General features: G+C 36.2%; 1 protein-coding gene across 3 annotated transcripts; it reads left to right on the forward strand.

The window, feature by feature from the left end:
- The first annotated feature begins 774 nt into the window (after window positions 1-774).
- LOC108984399 (zinc finger CCCH domain-containing protein 40-like) lies at window positions 775-13,333 on the forward strand. 3 transcript variants are annotated; one of them, XM_035694839.1, is made up of 13 exons: window positions 788-883; window positions 978-1,238; window positions 2,092-2,196; window positions 3,000-3,110; window positions 3,377-3,410; window positions 3,620-3,755; window positions 3,852-3,908; window positions 4,458-4,555; window positions 4,668-4,739; window positions 4,869-5,080; window positions 6,056-6,258; window positions 12,715-12,921; window positions 13,061-13,333. In XM_035694839.1, exons 2-13 carry the CDS (start codon window positions 1,112-1,114, stop codon window positions 13,130-13,132), a joined length of 1,434 nt encoding a protein of 477 aa, XP_035550732.1. In that variant the 5' UTR covers window positions 788-883; window positions 978-1,111; the 3' UTR covers window positions 13,133-13,333. The 3 variants fall into 3 exon arrangements, with proteins under 3 accessions (XP_018811885.1, XP_035550732.1, XP_018811886.1); XM_018956340.2 differs by lacking the exon at window positions 2,092-2,196 and having other exon boundaries at window positions 775-883; XM_018956341.2 differs by lacking the exons at window positions 788-883; window positions 2,092-2,196 and adding an exon at window positions 2,493-2,669 and having other exon boundaries at window positions 1,217-1,238.
- The last annotated feature ends 5,679 nt before the right edge of the window (window positions 13,334-19,012 follow it).

The raw sequence follows: 19,012 nt of genomic DNA on the forward strand, positions 1-19,012 counted from the left end.
ATTTATCCATAGTAACAATATATTATATGCATACAAAAATTATTAATACATACATATAATATGATAGCATATATATATTTCATATATAGTTTCCACATACTAGTATATGAAATTATTAAATATTATCGACTAATTATTGTATAAATTATAAAATATAGTTATGAAGTATATTCAATATATAGACATAAATAATTAAGTTATATATTATATATTTAATTATAAAAGTGTTATGCCTATATTATTAGCTAATACATATATTATATGTGTATATACATAGGTATATGTGTATATTTTTCTATATATGAACGAGCTTTAATCGAGTTGAGCTAACGAGTCGATTCTGACATAAACAAGCTTTAGCAGAGTTGAGTCGAGTTTTGTTAGGTATGTATTATTTATTTACTTTCACGGGCAAGTTTTTTTTTTCCATGAGTCGAGCTCAACTCGAGTTTAATCAGACGAATACCGAACATACTTTCGAATATACTAGTTACTAGTTCATTTAGAGTGCTACTAATATACGATAAAATGATATTTTTATTTTATTTTTATAACAGATAAAATGGTAATTTAGGTTACGTTTGAGTTGAGTTGAGATGATAAAATATTGTTAAAATATTATTTTTAAATATTAATATTATTTTAAGATTTAAAAAAATTAAATTATTTATTATATTTTATATTAAAATTTAAAAAAATTATAATAATAAATTGAAATAAGTTGAGGTTACAAACCTATCCTTAAAATTCATGTTTGCGGTATTTCGGAGTCCCTCTTTAAAAGAAGGAAAATGGGTGAGGGTTGGGTTGGGTTGTGCCCAAAAAGGCGTAAATCGAAGACTGAGCTCGGGCTTGATACTTTTTCATCAACGAATATCTGGAGGTACGTTTGGCTTCAGCATCCAACCTTGTCCTTCCTTCGTTCTTGATTTCTTTGAACCCCAAAACTTACAGTGTAGGGCTACTTTCTCTTGCAGGAATTCTCTTATCCATATTATTCTATTGTCAGCGCCAATGATTTTTATTAATTAGGAAAACTATCATTGGTTTCATATTCCCCCGTCTCGCTAAGGGATTCTCCGAGTTCGAAATATAAAATATATATATCAACATGGTTGAGAGGAAATTATTCAAGACGAAGCTGTGCGTGTTGTATCAGAAGGGCCGCTGCTCTCGCCATAGTTGCTCGTTTGCGCACGGCAACTCGGAGCTCCGGGGAGTCTCCGGCTCCTATACTGGTAAATCTTCCTTTTCTTCATTGTTGTGATTAATTACTCCGATTTGTTTGTTAAATTGATTGATTTTTAATTTTTTGGTTTTTGATTGGTATCAATGCTTCTGGAATTTGCGACTGCATTGCATCTCTAGTATCGTATTATCGTTACGCATCAGTTTTTTTAATTTATTTGTGTATGTTTTACCTGACACTTCGAGAGGGAGAGGGGGAGGGGGATAAGTGCGGTTATGTTTGTATTTCGCTTTTTATGGTGCAGCGCATTAAAGGATATTAGCATCCCGTTGCCTTTTTACATAATATGATTACGTAATGAGTGCAAGTACTTTTGATATGCTGTTTTGAGGTTCATAAGCAACTATTCCACAATCCATTTTCGCTATCTTTCCATTCTTTTCCATTCATCATGTACTTGCAATCATATTAGGTAATCATATGTAAAATCATATTATGAACTTCGAGCCAATTTTATATAGACCTATGCCTGTATCTATACTCGTACACATTATATGATGTTTTCATAAATGTTCAATAAAAAAAAAGAAGATATAATGTGTGTACGAGTATAGATACAGGCATTGGTCTATAGAAAGTTGGCTTGAATTCCATAACCATATAATTTTTGCTTTCCTGTGCAAAATTTATGGCTCGGCATACTTGTATGGTGACAGTTATGTTTATCAATTAACTCTGTATAAGCCAGAGCAAGAGGGCTTACGTCATGCTGCATGGCACCATGTGACAAGAATCTATCAAAATGTCTTATTTAGGGAAATGTTGTAATAATAGCAGTGGGGTGTTTCATTAAATATGGAAAGTTTACAGCAACTGACAAGATTAGTGGCTTTCTTCTTCAGACCGGATTGTGCTGGTCGGTTGGGTGGTTGTTTTATCTCAACGACGACTGTGGTATTTACATGGGGAGCTTTATCATGGTTATAATGCACCCACAAATCATCAAAGTATTTCTCATAGAACCAGCCTATATTTTCTTCCATGTTAACTACAAAGGGAAATGCTTGTTGAAGCAACTTCTGCAGTTAGTTATTCGAGAAGCTTATTGTTTTGGTTCATTTGTTACTTCTGCTTGAATGATTTCGCGACGGGATTTCTCTGGTCCATCAAAATGCAGTTTAATTGGAGATAATATTAAATTCTATTTCTCTTCGATAAATTATTATCGTATCATCATATGGCAGGGCAAAGAAATCTGTACCCTTCAGATTTTGTTTATATATCCTAATTGTCACGATGACAGGGATGCCAACTTGTCTTTATGGGATGCTACTTTGATGTGTGAAGGTTATCCCAGTGATGTATCTTCTCATTGGATTTTGTCTTATTGCTCGACATGGATTTCTATGGCCCTTTGGGGACTGGCTAGGAGGCACTAATACTGTTCATTATTGTGTTTCTCATGCCGTTCCTTGTGATGGTAACCTTAGCCTCATTATCTGCTTATATCTTATTGCTCAACCAGAAGATGGGGATATCAGTTCTATTTTGTTCAATTCCACCATGATATACAAAGGTTTTCTCAATATTATAAGCTCAAAATGGGTTTTATTACGTCTATTCATTACATGGCCCTTTTGAGACTGGCACAAAGGCACTAGTAATGTTCCTTATTATGTTTCTCTTGTTGTTCCATGTAATGGTAAGCTTAGCCTCATTATTGATTTAGAGTCTTCTACATCTTTTTCCTTAGAGATTAATAGATATTGACATGGTTCTGTACTGGAAATTCTTTGCTTTCTTCTTGCAGCTAGGCGGGACAACCATGGTAGTGACTTGAGGAATAAGCTCGGTAGAAGGCACTCTCCACCACAAAGGTTTTCACCAGTGAGAGATACAAGAGGCCGACAAAAACTTCGTGGTCAGACATAATATCCTTTAAACTCCTCACTTTCTTTGTTTTCTAAATTGTAGTATATATTTTCGTTGCCTACATGTGAGAGATTATTGGTATTTTGCTCTTCAGTTTATGTTATTTATTATTATTTTTTTATGGAAATGCTATAATTACTATTAATCTATTAACATAGATAGTTGTAGTTTTGCCTTTTACTTTCAACGTGTGAAACTTTTTTTTAATTAATAATTATCTGGTAAAACTTACTGCGGTGGAAATTGTATTTGCAGAGTATAGCTCTTCCATGTCACTTGAACGAACAAGGTAAGTAATCATGAACTCCTTAAAACACATATATGAGTTTGTTTAAGATGGTGTCCTCTATTATTTTACCACCAACAAAAGGATAATGCAATCATCTCTTGCTTTGAACCATTCTACTGATTCTTACTAAAATTCTACAGATTTTTTCTTTTTCTCTCCTTTCATCTTCATATTAATCCACATGTATGTGTTAAAACTATTTGTTCCAGAAAACGTAGGAAGAAACAACACTTTGATGGCCAAGGTGATTTTTCTGGGAGTTTGAGAATCTCTGAGGGAACTGAAGATCAGGTTAAAGAAGGAAAAACTGTGTCCGCCAATCCCAGGGATGTTCTTGACGAGCAGGTTTAAAATTTGGTCTTATACTTCAACCTGAATTTGCTTAGAATCTTCTTACTCATCTAAAAATGTTATTTTCTGATTTGTGGGAATTATGTGCAGTTAGAGAAAATGCAGTTGGATATTAACGTGCTTGAGCATCGGAAACTTCAACTAGGGGTCAGATTCATCCTTTTGGCGGTTAATTATTGGTTCACTACATATTGATCAAAAAAATTATTAGTCAACTACACTGACGTGCACATGAGCATGCACACAGACACAGAAAACATATATAAATGTTTGTATTTACTGTGTGAAAATGTTACCCCTCATGTTGATTATTTGTTATATCATTTCTGCTTATTGGCAGTTAATTTTGTCACAAATTTGGTTCATAATCTATTGCAATAGATGATGTTCCTAAGCTGTTCATAGTTCAGTTAATTGTGATGGAGGGCCATGATTATATCAACGGCCTTCTAAACATACAGTGATGGGAACCTATATTTACAGGTATTATGTTTTAGATTGGAAGGATGATTAGGTTTCCTTCCAGTTCAGCAGGCTTGGGTTGTGACAAGAAACCCCCCCTATGAGTGCATGTTCACACACATGCACCTCTTTTTTCTCTCTTAGGAAGATATGTTCATTTCTGTGGGTGTTAGTTTTTTTTTATCTAATTCAATAGAGATTTTGTATTTGACATCTGATGCATGCTGTCTAAAGGTCTTTTTGGAAGAGAGGGTCCAAGAAGCGGATAGTTTGACTTCTAGAATTCAAGAGCTTGAGGTTCAATTATACAAAGAGAAAGAGGAATGTAAAAGGTAGTTTCAGATGGAATTACTGATTTCCTTGCAAATTCATGATCCCTCTCTAGCTTCCCTTTTATATATTTATTTATTTTTTTGTGTCTGTGGGGGTTAATTGGATATCCAGGATCACCTCAAGAATGAAGAAGTTTGTGAAGGCACAGAATCGTCATTCACGTATACAAGATGAACTGAAGAGGCAAATACTTTATGCTATTTCTATGGTTCTTTCTGCGCATTAAAGCATTCAAACTTTGGTCTTATTCTCTAATCTGAAGCATTGGATTTTTATATTTCTGCAATTTAGTTTATTTTTTTGAAATTATAGATCACAAGTGCGACTTCAGAAGTTGGGAGATCAGCTTGGTTCAGATATTACTAAAAATGTTGCCAATGAAGAGGATTCCATAAATATTGTGAGTGATGGAGAAACTGGTGGTTTTCCTGTAACCACTCCACACAATGAGCTGCAGAATGATGCTTCTTCCGGCAAGAAAGGGCTTTGTGTTAATCGAGATCCTTCTAAAGGACCAAAACAAGGTGTATTTTAATTAACACTTCTTTCATGCATAGAGTTTGTGGAGTAATTAGAATTTACATCATTCATTTTTCTCTGTACCCGGATTATGTTTTTCTTACTAAATATTGCCAAGTGTTCTTGCTATTTGGTCAAAATGGTAAACGATGATTCAACTAGTACTTTCCAGAAGCCAATAACGGATAGAAGCATGCCGTGATTTATATGGAAAGTCCAGGTTACTTTAGTGCTCTTGAAAGTTTCATGAACAATGTATGTGATGACAAAGATGGAAAGTGAATGAAACACACACACTCTCTCTCTCTCTCTCCAAGTCTTAGAGGAATGACACTTGTTTAGGAACTGGTTGTAAATGCCAGATTTGTTCAATAATTCATCATTGAATTTGCAACATATGAGAAGATTTCATTATATGTTTGACATGCTTCCTCGTTGAATGGGAGAAGAAGATTTTGTTTCTTGTTGAAATGGCCTTGTTTCCAACTTAGACTTGGATATACACCCTACCTGTGGTACTGCTTGTCTTTCTAAAGATCATTAACCTGGTGTGCTGAAGCTCATTAGTTCAGTTGGTGTTTACCTTTTTGTTAATCCTTTGTTATGTTGTAGAGTTAGCATGTACATTTCATGATGCAGTTTTCAACTTGTACTAGTGCCTACTTCCCTAAACATAGGGAAACAATGTAGTAAAAGATTTGTGGGGAAACTACTTAACAACACTTTGTATATGGAGTTCTCATATAAAATGGTGGTTGGGTTGTCCATTTGTGTCATATTTGTTTGTTTTTATTGTGTTACTCTGTTTTGGAGAAGTTTATTTTAGATGTTTTATTTTTTGTTGTCTGCGAGTATGTGTTTTCTTTTTTCTTTTCTTGACAAGCTTTGAATGGTTATTACTGATTTTGTACCATTTATTGGCATAGGTGTATCATATTTATACTTTTTGTATTGAGGCTGACATGTTTCTGGTGATCCAGCTGATTTAACAAAAGTAGGACATCTGGAGAAAACAATCAAATCCAAGAAGCTTTCTAGGTGGAATCTGCAACCTGTTCAATTAAATGAAGGTAATGAAATTAAGGCAATGAACAATGGAAATGACAGTGCTAATAGCCTTGCAAATGAAGGCAAGCATAAACGAGGAAAAACTGTTCCTGCTAGCATCCACACTGCATATAAGGTACACCTTTTTCATCTTTGATTGGGAACTTTAATGGGAACATTAATTAGTTAATTTACATAAGATGGAAAAGTCTTTAGTGAAGCCACCAGCAATGCATGCTGATGTGCAGTTTTAAGTTTCACACTTTTACCTCTAGATATTGCACAGGTGTGAATGCCAAGTTTGATTAGTCTTTGCAAATTTTCTCCTTATTACTTTTTTTTTTTATTTTTATGTCGGGGAACCTCTCCAAGGTAGGGCCCTTTGAACCCACTCCTGCAGAGTAAACCCCGGTTCCGTGCACCGCACCCTTGAAAATTTCCCTACACGAAACTGGTTAAATCACTGGCTTTTCACCAGGAGGTGTGGCCCCAAATAATTGTTTGCACCCATGAGGTGTTAAACTTTGGCCTTTGAAGGGAGTGATACCCCTAGAGCAAGGCCTTCACCACTTAGGCCAACCCTTTGGGGTTTTATCCTTATTACTTTTTTTTGATTGGTAAACAAGATTTTATTGATCAAAAGAATAGGCAAAAACCGAAGTATACGGGACATATACAAGAGCAACGCCTATGCGTGCTTAATTTAGAGATACAAGGAATTCATGAAATGACAAGCCATGAAAATCAATTACAATCGATCAATGGATTAAAGTATTGAAAAATAGACTTCTAAGCTCCTACGTTGACCGCGCTTGATCTTCAAAACTTCTTTCGTTCCTCTCCCTCCAAATATTCCACCATAAACATATTGGAACCATTTTCCAAATAGAGACAATCTGAGAGTTACCCTAGATGGCTTTCTAAGAAGCAAGGAGGTCTACTACCCGTCTCGGCATCACCCAAGCTAATCCCACCCGAGCAAAAGCTTCATTCCAAATGTCCTGGCAATCTCATAATGTAGTAGTAGATGGTCAACCGACTCTCCACTCTTTTTACACATACAAAACCAATCCAAGACTATGATGCGACATTTCCTTAGATTGTTTAGAGTGAGGATCTTCCCCAAAGAAGCTGTCCATACAAAAAATTTTGCCTTTAGGGGCGCCTTTGTCTTCCAAATACTCTTCCATAGGAATGAATTTGCACCATGTATTGTCATGGCTTTGTGTTCAGATCTCTTGAAACCAATTCTTCCCAACAGTGACAAATGTTCCAGAAGATTTTGACCATTTACCTCTAGGATTTTTCTCTCCATACACTTATACTCATATCCTAAGCTACATCGATTGTTCTATGGCTGGTGATTCACTAGCATTTCCTGGTCAATAATAGAGAGGCGTATTATTGTAAGGATGGAATGCTCGAAGGTAGTCCTGATTGAGACAAAGACATTCGAGGTTTCATTTGTAGGAAGTCAAGCATTGCGCATCATAGAGAGAGGAAGGAAGGTGACTAATCGATACTCGAACAATGAATTGGGTTGTGCAGACTTTGGATGAATGCTCTCGTTCGGAAGGTAATAAGGAATTCATCAAAACATCTAGTCCAGGCAGCAGTGCTTACATAGAACAAAGGTTTGTCAATTTTGGTCTGACCTCTAACAACTATGGTCGATATCTGACCATAGTGCAGTACAGAGGCGGAGGAAGGAGAAGCCTCATCATTATACCTGAAGAAGGGGATGGTAAAGGTTGGAGGAAGATGACAATGGAGCTTCGTGCGATGTATGGTAGTGTGGGAAAAATTTGGTGAGAAGGATCAGAGGGGGTTTGTTACTCTTGAACAACAACTATGCACAAAAGCTCCAAGTGGTGGAGTTGCCCACAAATCATACGCCGAAGCAATCACTTGTGCCACACCAGCCATTAGAGGAGTTGCCAGGAAAATAGAGGAGATGATAAGTGTAGGGCTTCCAAACCAGGGAATGAAGGGTAGTATGGGTATTTTGAAGGAGATAGAAGGTAACGTTAAGAAGAAGAGGAGAGAGAAGTTGGCTGTTGTGCCGAAAGCCAAGTGACAGTAACGCAGGAAAGGATGGAGGCTCTCTGTTCAAGGGGCGAGGTGCAGAGAAAGTTTCTAATATTAGTATCAGAGATGAACTATTTGAACTGAGGGAGCGAATCAATGTTTTAATCCACAAAATAAATCAGGATATGGGCTTGGGCTCGAGATAGGGAAGCAAGCCCATTATGCTAGGTCCAGGGGGCTCAAGAAAATAAGTTGGGCACAGAAGAAAGGAGGGCTACGTGGGCCGAGAAAGGGAAAATGAAGATGGACACAATAGGCCATCCGGCCCAGCAATGGCGGGTCAAAATTCCAAGTCACCCGATCTTTGAAATTGGGTTGACATCTGGAGCTGCAACAACATTGTCGGAGACGACGTCACTCAGGTGGGGGACATCACAGACAAGGTCGACCGAGGGAGGCGAACCAGCGGTTGACATCCAGGCTGCCGTGTTGGTGGCGCCAGCGCCGACGATAAGAACAATAGCTACGGAGCTTGGTTCTAAAGCAGAAATGTCCGTCCGACACGTAGGAATCGACGGGAACACCCTGATCTCTTCACAGACAGTGCCGATCAGGGAAATCGAAGGAGTGTATTATGGGGGAGGAAGAAATTCCAGGCCATGCTTTGGTAGTGGTTGACTCGGCTGAGGGCCAGGGAGAGTATTTGAAAATGGTACATCATGACTCAGACCAGTTGGGGGAGGCACAAGCAAGTCCTTTGGTCAATGCAGTTGCTCACTGGGAAGAACTTGCTCCACTGGTTTCTATCCACCCAAGCAACAGTAGCAACATTTAGGCCTCAGATCGGGTATTACACAAGGCAAAGGAGATTCAAAGTCGTGTGGGAATCTTGTGTGAAGACTGAGGACCAATTCATAGCTCTCCTGGCAACAATTGAGGCTAGACAGTCTCGGGAGCTCAATTCTTTTAAGAAGAAAGCTAGAGAATTAAAAAGGCTTGATTGGACAGTCAATGTTGGAGTAAGCGAGAGGAGCTCTAACCGTAGAAGACCGAAGGGAAGGGCAATGGAGGTTTTTTTATGAAACTAAAAATTGTTTCATAGAATGTAAGGGGGCTGAATGAGAAGAGAAAGCACCTCAAAGTTAGAAACATGCTATGTAAATGGAGAGTGGACATTGTATGTTTGCAAGAAACAAAACAAAATTAGAATTTATTCCCTTTTGCATTATAAGGAGTTTGTGGGGTGGCATTACCTACCATCCCAAGGGGCCTCGGGTGGTATCTTAGTGATGTGGGATAAAAGGGTGGTGAAAATGATGGAGGAATGTTTAGGGGATTTTATGGTGGCTTGTTCCTTTAAGAATGTTGTAGACACTTTTCGGTGGGCTTTTGCTGGAGTTTATGGCCCAAATATAGATCGTACTTGAAGTTTATTATGAGATGAGTTGTCAGGACTAAGTAACATATGGGACTTACCTTAGTGTATTGGTGGTGATTTCAACGTCACTCGCTTCTCGAGTGAAAGATCGGGTGGCTCTAGATTGAACCCAACTATGTTGGATTTCTCTACTTTTATTTTTGAACACGATTTACTGGATATTCCTCTTGTAGGTGGCTCTTTCACTTGGTCTAGCAACCGACCGAGAAATCCTCTTGGTCAAGGATTGATAGATATCTAGTATCACCCGAAAGGGAAGCACGCTATCCAGATCTCATTCAAAAACGACTCCACAGGTTGTGTTCAGATCACTTTCGTATTCTCCTTGATTGTGGAGGTCTTCGTGGAGGCCCAAGGTACTTCAAGTTTGAGAATATATGGTTGAAGTCAGCAGGATTTCTTGACAAAGTAAGACAGTGGTGGTCTTCTTATCACTTCTATGGAAAACTTAGTTATGTCTTGGCACACAAATTGAAGTCCTTGAAGAAAGATTTGAAGGTATGGAACGACCACGTGTTTGGTGATGTGGGAGGCCAAAACAAATACTCTTTTCGAGGAACTCGAAGGTTTGGAGGGAGTGGAAGAGGAGAGAGAACTATCTGAAGAGGAGAGGGCTCGCAAAATCTAAGTGACAATGGATATTGAAAGGGTCTCTCTATTGGAAGAAATATTTTGGAGACAAAAGTCGAGAGCACTATGGTTGAAGGAAGGGGATAAATGCACCAAGTTTTTCCACCGATTAGCTAATTCACATAGAAGAAACAATGTCATAGAGGCACTGATGATTGATGGGGTGGCTTCCTCAAACCAAGATGAGATCTCTAATCATGTTGTAAAATATTATGAGAATGTACTCGTAACAATTCTCCTGGAGACCAAGATTAGATGGGCTTACTTTCGACATCCTTTGCTCGCAAGAAGTTGAATAGCTTGACGACCATTTGAAGAGACAGAGGTCAGGGGAGTTTTGAAAAGCTTGGCAGGTATCAAAGTTCCAGGCTCGGATAGATTCTCTATGGCTTTTTTCCAAACATGTTGGGAAGTGCTCGAAGAAGACGTAATGGGGTTCCTTCATGAATTTCATGAAAGCGGGAGGTTTGAAAAAAGCCTTAATGCAACTTTTATCGCGCTCATTCCAAAAAAATCAGGAGTTGTAAAGGTTAGTGATTATCGTCCCATTAGCTTGGTGGGTGGGGTGTACAAGATTCTCTCCAAAGTTTTGGCAAATAGATTGAGCAAGGTGTTGGATAAGTTAATATCATAGCCTCAAAATGCTTTGTCAAAGGTAGGCAAATTCTCGACTTGACGTTTATTGCTTATGAATATTTGGATAGTAGACTCAAGTTGGGAGAGCCGAGGCTATTGTGCAAGCTGGACATAAAGCTTATGATCATGTCAATTGGATATTCTTGCTTTACATGCTCGAGAGATGTGGTTTTGGTGTGAAATGGTGTACTTGGATCTATCATTGTATTTCTACGGCCTGCTTCTTGGCTTTAGTGAATGGCTCACCAAAAGGCTTTTTTAAAAGCTCAGGAGGCTTGAGACAATGTGACCCCTCTGTCTCTGTTACTTTTTGTTTTTGTGATGGAAGCATTTAGCAAGATGATATCGGGCATTGTGGAGGGTGGTTTCATATCTGGATTCTCCGTGGGGGAAGCCACTACTGGCACTCTCATCTTGTCCCATCTATTCTTCGCCGATGACACTCTAATTTTTTGTGGGGCTCGACATAATGAAATCCGAGCCTTGAGGGTTCTTCTTTTATGCTTTGAAGCTGTATAAGGGTTGAAAGTGAACTTGGTCAAATCAGAAGTAGTGTCGGTGGGGGATGTTCGTAATGTGGAGTATATGATTTCCATTTTGGGATGCAAGATATCTCAACTACCAATGAAATACCTTGGCCTTCCATTGGGTGCTCCATTTATCCTTATTGCTAAAAGGGAAATGCTTTAATTACAAAGAGATCCTACAAAAATAAACCAAAAATTGACATGGCTTGATGTGGTACGTTATATTGTTAAACTATTTTTATTGTAAAGTATATATAATGTATAATATGAAATCACGTCAATTTGTGGGTTTACTTTTGTTGAATATTTTTGTGATTGTAGCACTTCTCAATGACTTCAGCTGGTGAATACATGGTAACCTAGCTCAATGGCTGAATATTTTATTTTTAGCAGTGTCATAGGGAATTTAACTTCAATCAAGATTGGGTGTAAATCAGGTCTTTTACACCCTCCAATAAAAAGTTGACACATCGGCTTTTTATTGGAGAATCAAATAAGCAAACTCATACAGAATCAATCCACTTAAAAGATAAAAAATAATTTAAAAATACAATTAGATTAAATCAAAACATAAAGCGTGATGCTGGGGGGTAGTAGATTTCTTTTTTCATTTTAAATAGGTTATAAAAAATAATCCAGTGTATCTCAAGCCTTGTTAGAAAATAGGACACGTGTCAAGTTTTCATTAGAGGGTGTAAAACTAATTTTACACCACATCTTGACAGCAGGTACCTTCTATTATAATTCTAAGAATAATGCTACTATGCTGTCCCATTTTGCCCCCTAATTTTGACCGCTCATGCATTTAATTTCTTTTTTACATTTTTTTTCTTTTACTTATTGATTAAGGAAGTGACTATTAGTGTATTGGCCATTTTTTTTATATTTTTTTAAAATGTTTAAAAATATTAAAAAAATATGGATAAGAAAAATGAAAAAAATTGAGAAGGGATTTTGCCTAGGGGGCACGCCCGGCGGTCACTGCTGGGCGGCACCCTAGCAGGACTCTAATTCTAATTGCAGTGAACCACTGCAGCTGGTGTATAAGTGGTACGCTCATTATACTCACTCCATGCTTTGTTCTAGAACCCTCATGCTCATGTCGTGGTGGGGTGATGCCACCATCCCCCCTTCCTGTGGAGCAAAAAATAAAAAAACAAACAAATAAATAGAAGTCTGATCTCAATATTGTTGTAACCTAGGAAAAGTGTTCACGAATGTTTCTCTTCTTCCAGCCCATATTTTGGGGCTAATGCTCTGTGCTAGTTTTGTGTGTTAATGCACCCTCATTATTATATTTTCATCCTAATCCTTAGTATAATTAACTATGTAGATGAAGGGTTTGGAGTCAACACCTGTAGTACCACCAACCAGCATGGCTGCTCATGTAGAAGATGAAGTTGAAATTGAATTGGAGGACAGAACTGGAGTGGTTGAAACTGCCACTACAGGAATTGAGAAAGGACCCGCCAATGAGATCATGGGTGTGCCATTTCCACTTCCCCCGCCTCCTCCAATCCGCCAGAATAGTTATTCACTGGTTTGTCCTTTTTGCCTAGAATTAAATTAAAGCCTAGAATGTACTTTCCCCATGCACACCTCTTGTGTATCTTCTACTTTATTCTATTTTTTTTATTGGTCACGTGGTATGAGCAGTTTGATTTGGCTTTGTTTTGCAGTATAAGGGTGATAATGAGAACGTGGATGTGGATGGGCTCGAAGAAGAGATTGTTAATGTGGACACTATTTGATATTTAAATGTAAGTATTAAGAATTTTGATGTTATCTCATTTTAGCTCTTTCTTCATCTTAGTTCGTATTCATCAGCGGAAGCATAGGGTAGCGAGCATCATGTACAAAGCTGGATTCTGTGGATGTAATGATTCACTTTGTTGGATGTGTCATTTTGTGGTTTCCAATTTTTATTTTGTCAGAGAGATTGGTTGGCGTTCTTTCAAATTTGAAGGCTACCACGGTAGCAGCGTGCTTTTTTTTTTTTGGGGTTGTGGCGCGCTGGGGCAAAACATGAGTTAACCCCATTCCGCACAATTGTTTGTTTTTCTCCAGGTCCAGGATAACTCAGCCATCAGTCTCTTTTATCCAGGCATGGTATTTAGAAAAGAAAAAAAAAAAAAAATTGATGGCAAAATCACATCGAGGTAGGAATATGAAATCGAACTCAGAATGTCTGAATTTTGACCACTTGCATAGTTATTAGTGTTAAAACTATAATACAAATTCCAGAAGGTTGGCCCAAGTGATGAAGGACTTGGTTTTGGGGTATCACTTTATTCAAGGTCCAAGATTCAATACTTCATGGGTGCAAACAATCTTTTAAGGCCACATCTTCCTGGTGAAAAGTTAGCGATTTAACTAATTTTGTATAAGAAAATTTTCGAGGGTGCGGTGTACGGGATCGAAGTTTACTCTATAGGAGTGGGTCCGAAGGGCTTTGCCTTGGAGAGATTAATCGACATAAAATATATAATATATATATATGTATGACTATAAATAATTAAATTTACATCTTCTCATCAGCTTAAATTTTGAAAAAAAATGATAATTTTACAATTAGATACTAGTTTTTTTTTTTAATCTTTAGTTATTAGATAATTGAGTGGTATATTAAAGAGGAAACTTGTAACTTCGGTTTCTTTAATAAATTCCATAGACCATCGGTTTTTATAGAACTATTATTTACGTTCTACTACTAGTAAATCTTGAATTCGTGCATGAACTAAGAATGCGAACGGATCGTAAAGAACCTGTTGCCAAAATAACTATAATAATGCAAATCTTATCCATCAATACAATAGAACATTTTCATTGAATGGAGATTTTTTTTTTAAGTCAATGAAGAGTTAGAGAACCAATAAGTTTTGCTGCATAGGCTTTACAAATTGATGTATCATACTTCAATCCAGAAGTCCTATATGCTATCTTTTTTGTTATCATTATTCTATTATCTTCTAATGTGGCATTAAATGATTGAAAGATTATTTATCATTCATTACTTATCATCTTGTCATTGAATGCTATGCAGGGGGTGGTGATTAAAAGAATGATAAATATAATTTTTCTTTACAAATAGATGTATCATAAATCAAAATTAAAATTTAAGTTAGATATATTTGTCAATGATGTGAAAGATAGTGTGTTTAGCATTTTAATTTTAAGCCTTTAAACCATAAATAAGCATGAAATAAGATATAACTATGGTGCCTCTAAACTAGGGGTGAGCACCGACTTAGTCGGAGTCAGATTCTCCTGAATCTGACTCCGATTTTGTCAGAGTTCAAATCCGAATTCTGATTCCGACTTGTATAGGCTCCAATCTGACTCTGAGTCGGATTTGGACTTTCAGTTTTGGATTTTTTTTAGCTTCATAATTAACCCATTTTAAAAAATGAATTTTTGTGGTCTTTCAAATTTCAAATTTTCCAAAAAATTTGAAACTAAAACTAAATTATTCACTCCTAATTTACTTATATACTAATATCTAACTTATTTTATACTAGATTTATACTATAATGTCTAATTACATGTCATACTATAGTGTTACAAGTTAGTTTTAGTATCTAATTACATGTTATTATATATTAGTATTACATGTTATTATACTTTAGTAAATTAGTATATATGTTATTAATTTATTATACTATACTTATTTAAATACCAACGTCTAATTTATTTCTATACTTGATTATGCATGGTAATAATACTATGATGTTTAGATATACTAAACTATCATTAGTCTTTATATTATAGTATAAATATATTATTTTATAATAATTAGTTCATACTAGTATATTATTGAATTTAACTAAATAAGTCCTAGTTATATAGCTATATATACTAGTATATATTATAAATATATAGATAAATACATATTTTTATAATATATATATATGATATTGGAGTCGGATTTAGAGTCGGAATCGGAGTTGGAGGGCAAAGTCAGAGTCAGAGTCGGAGCATAAAGTTGGAGTCAATGTCGGTCAAGTGACACCTCCTATTCCGACTCCGACTCTGATTGAAAATTTTTTTTAAAAAAAAAGGACTCTGACTCCGTTTTGTTCAGCCTTACTCAGCAACATTCTAGAAAGCCTTAGACCCTAATATTTCATTTGGGAGTTCATTGAGGAATAAAATGAACAAAGTGGGAAGGAACGAATTGAAATGAATAGAATGAGTAGAAAATAATTAAATAATAAATACAATGGAGAGAAATTTTTCCAATTTCCATTTCGTCTAATTCCTGCTGAGATACAAAATGTTATCGATATATTGATCAATTTAGAGATGTTTGGTGCACGTCAGTGATAATGAGAGATTACGAATAGAAAACCCAAAACTTGGTATATTCTAAGTTTTGGATGTGGATAAGAGGGAAAACAAATAAAAGTAAAGAAAAAAGTTGAATGGAATTTAAGAGAAAATGAAGAAAACCACACAAGAAAATAAGGAAAAAAAAATTAAGATGACCCAAGAGTCAACAGGCAAGGAAGAACAGAAAATGTTTTACTTCATAAGTTTTTTTAAAAAATATATATATATTTGTTAGATTGTAGAAAATTCTTAGGGCTCACTCTTGGTTTTTAAGAAATCTTCGGAATTAATTTCAAAATCAATACTTGAATTTTCACGATTTTGCAATTTGAAGTCTTGATTTTCAATTTTTACAAAATCGATACCTGAACTTCAATAAACTCGCAATTAGATATATTTGTTAATTTATCATTAAAAACTAAACGACAGGATTGACACGTGGCATTCGATCGTATGCCACATGTCAACCTTCGATTGGCTGACATGGATATTGATGTCACATGTCAACCAATTAAAAACTAATATGTACCATCCCACTAGTTTTTTATTTTTAACCAAAAATTGATAGGGATATCTAATTGCTAATTTGCTAGTTGCTTAAAGTTTAGATATCAATTTTGAAAAAATTGAAAACTACGGTTTCGAATTGCAAAAAGCTAAAAACTTATGAACTGATTTTACAGTTAACCCAAAATTTTTTTAGCTATGTTCAAAAAACCTGAGGCTAAATTGGAAACTTTAGCAGCAACACAAGTATATGAAATTTTAAATTTTCTAAAAGAGTAGCACTATATGTACGCCCAACTTTATACGTATTGAGTGGCAGCTACTTAAAATGGTAAAATTTTTTAAATTTAAAATTTGAATTAAAAAAAAAAACTTGTAAAAAGATAAAAGATAAAACATTCAAATTTTAAAATTTATTTTTTAAATTAAATTATATCACGTGAATAGTGTGTAGTATAGAGGTTTTGGAATAAAGTTATTCAAAAATCTTTGGAGGGTGTTAATTTTATTTAATACTTTTGTTATAAGGGATTTTGAGGGGAAGAGTTAATATGTAATTAGGCACTTTAGGACTGTATCTAGTATAAGTAGTGATGTTTGAAGGCTTTTATACTCTCATACCATCCACATGACATAATTTGATTCCTGAGATTCAAATTTTAAAATGTATCTTTTAAATTAAATTATGTCACGTAGATGGTGTCTGGTGTAAATATTTTCAAATAGAATTATTTATCTAGCATTATTCATTAGAACTACATTTGAAAATGACATATGAAAATGGTATATATAAGAGGGGAGACGCTTGGGACCGGTCAGGTGTAACATGTTCTTTTACACCAGCAAATAAGCAGCTGCCACGTATGACTTTCAGTAATATTGAGAAAAGACCCACATGCAACAGATTACAACTTTTGTGTTCTCCTAAGTATTGTATGCTCAAGATCTCTCTCTCTTTTCTTCTCTTCTCTCTCCTCCTCCCCCACCCCCGTCGACCTCCTCCTCTCTCTCTCTCTCTCTCTCTCTCTCTCTCTCTCTCTCTCGTGAAAAATAGTCTCTTCTGAACATATGCCCCCACCCCCATGCTCCCAGCCCCTTGAAACCCCTTGAAGAAATTTGTAACTTCCATCGCTTAAAGAAATTTGTAGCTCTCTGAGGTTAGATAAACTAAGTTCTGATTTGGTAATTTCTGTTTGGTTGTTGAGAAAATGTGAGAAATCATGAGCCTCTGATTCAAAATGATTTGTGGGAAATATCATACACGGAACCTTCCAAACTTGAATTCATCTGATCTATATGCTCATGATCCCCCTCATCATTGTCTTGCAGAGAAGTTAAATCAATTACCACGTTAGGAACCCTAATTATAGTTTGAGTTTTGGTGGATTTAATAGGTTGTTTCTTATGAATCCTGCAAAACGCGGTATAAGATTTAGTGCTAATGGTCAGTATAAGAATAATAAAAGAATCTTAAAACACAGTACAATGGGTTTGGAAAAAGAATTACAAAGCTGCTTAAGAAAATAGTTTTCCAGTGATAAAATGAAAGGATGAAAAACTTATACGTACACTGATGCCATTTGAGCACCTTTTGCTTGGAGATGGATCCTTGACTCTATATTCATGCATAATTCAGTTAGTCTTATCACTATCTGGAGGTGTTAAGGACCTGTTTCATACCACCAACCACACGGATTACCTTCAACAAATGAAGGAGCAACAATGGTTGTCATGTGGAGTCTCCGATGTCAAAGTCAATGTAGCAATATGAGAGTAAATGTATGTAAAGAAGAAGTGAATCAAGTTAAGTTTTTGTTACCTCTTGTAGGCTATTTATAGAGGTTATTTCCTTGGAGTGATAGAGTTCAATTTACCTTATAAAGCCTTTTTCCTTTTAGGAGTCTAAGTCTATCTCTTATTAGGAGTCTGAGTCATCTCCTTCTTAGGAGTCTGAGTCCATTCTTGATTTTATCTCTTAGCTAAAATTGTGGAGGCTCAAATATCCCTTCTAATTATCTCGCTAATTTTCTTTGTGCTGGCACATGGGAAATTAAATACTTTTCATTCTCTATACCTACCTTTTATCCCGCTGGCTCGTGGGCACCTGCTTGCTTTTGTTTCCCCTACCCTGCCGAGGATCCATGCTAGTTAGTGCGTGTGGGTGTCTTCACTTCCTTTTGGTTAGCTAACAGTTGGTTGCACCGTGAATGAGGCTCAACGTTTGGTGGCTCAACCTTTTGGTTGTCTTGGAAATCTTCAAGTCAACATTGATGGAGGTAACCTGCAAAAAAAAAGCAATTTTGGTAGCTATGAAGCCTTAGGAGGCGTTGAGAATCTTCAAGTTAATAATTTGCAAAATAAATTTAGAAAATTGGTCATTGGTTTCCCTTTCGAACCCTGGTTTGTTGTTTGGTCCTTAGTTTTTTGTTTGTTTCGTGCTAAGAGATGAAGGGCTCAGCTTGGAGAGATAGGCGGGAGATGTACTCGACCACATTAGGTGTGAGCGCGAAGCTCGATTTTGAGTTTGTTTGTTTGTGTGAATGTTTGCTTGAGAGATTGTTTATTGTCGGCGAAGAGTGACCGTTTTTGTTTATTGGTCTTTGGTTTGTATTTTTGTGATCATTTTTGTTTTTGTTGGCAGTATTAGATTTTCTGTCCCTTGTAAATTGTTGTTGTGTTCTTGTTTTGTTGTTGGTGTTCACTGGTAGTAACCCGCTCTTAAGTGATCAGAGAGCCTGTCGACTCCCTGAATCCATCTTAGGTAGTTGCTGAACTCGTCAGCCCGTTCCCAAAGG

The sequence above is a fragment of the Juglans regia genome, chromosome 10 (assembly GCF_001411555.2).
Source record: "Juglans regia cultivar Chandler chromosome 10, Walnut 2.0, whole genome shotgun sequence".
In the NCBI taxonomy this organism is placed as follows: domain Eukaryota; kingdom Viridiplantae; phylum Streptophyta; class Magnoliopsida; order Fagales; family Juglandaceae; genus Juglans; species Juglans regia.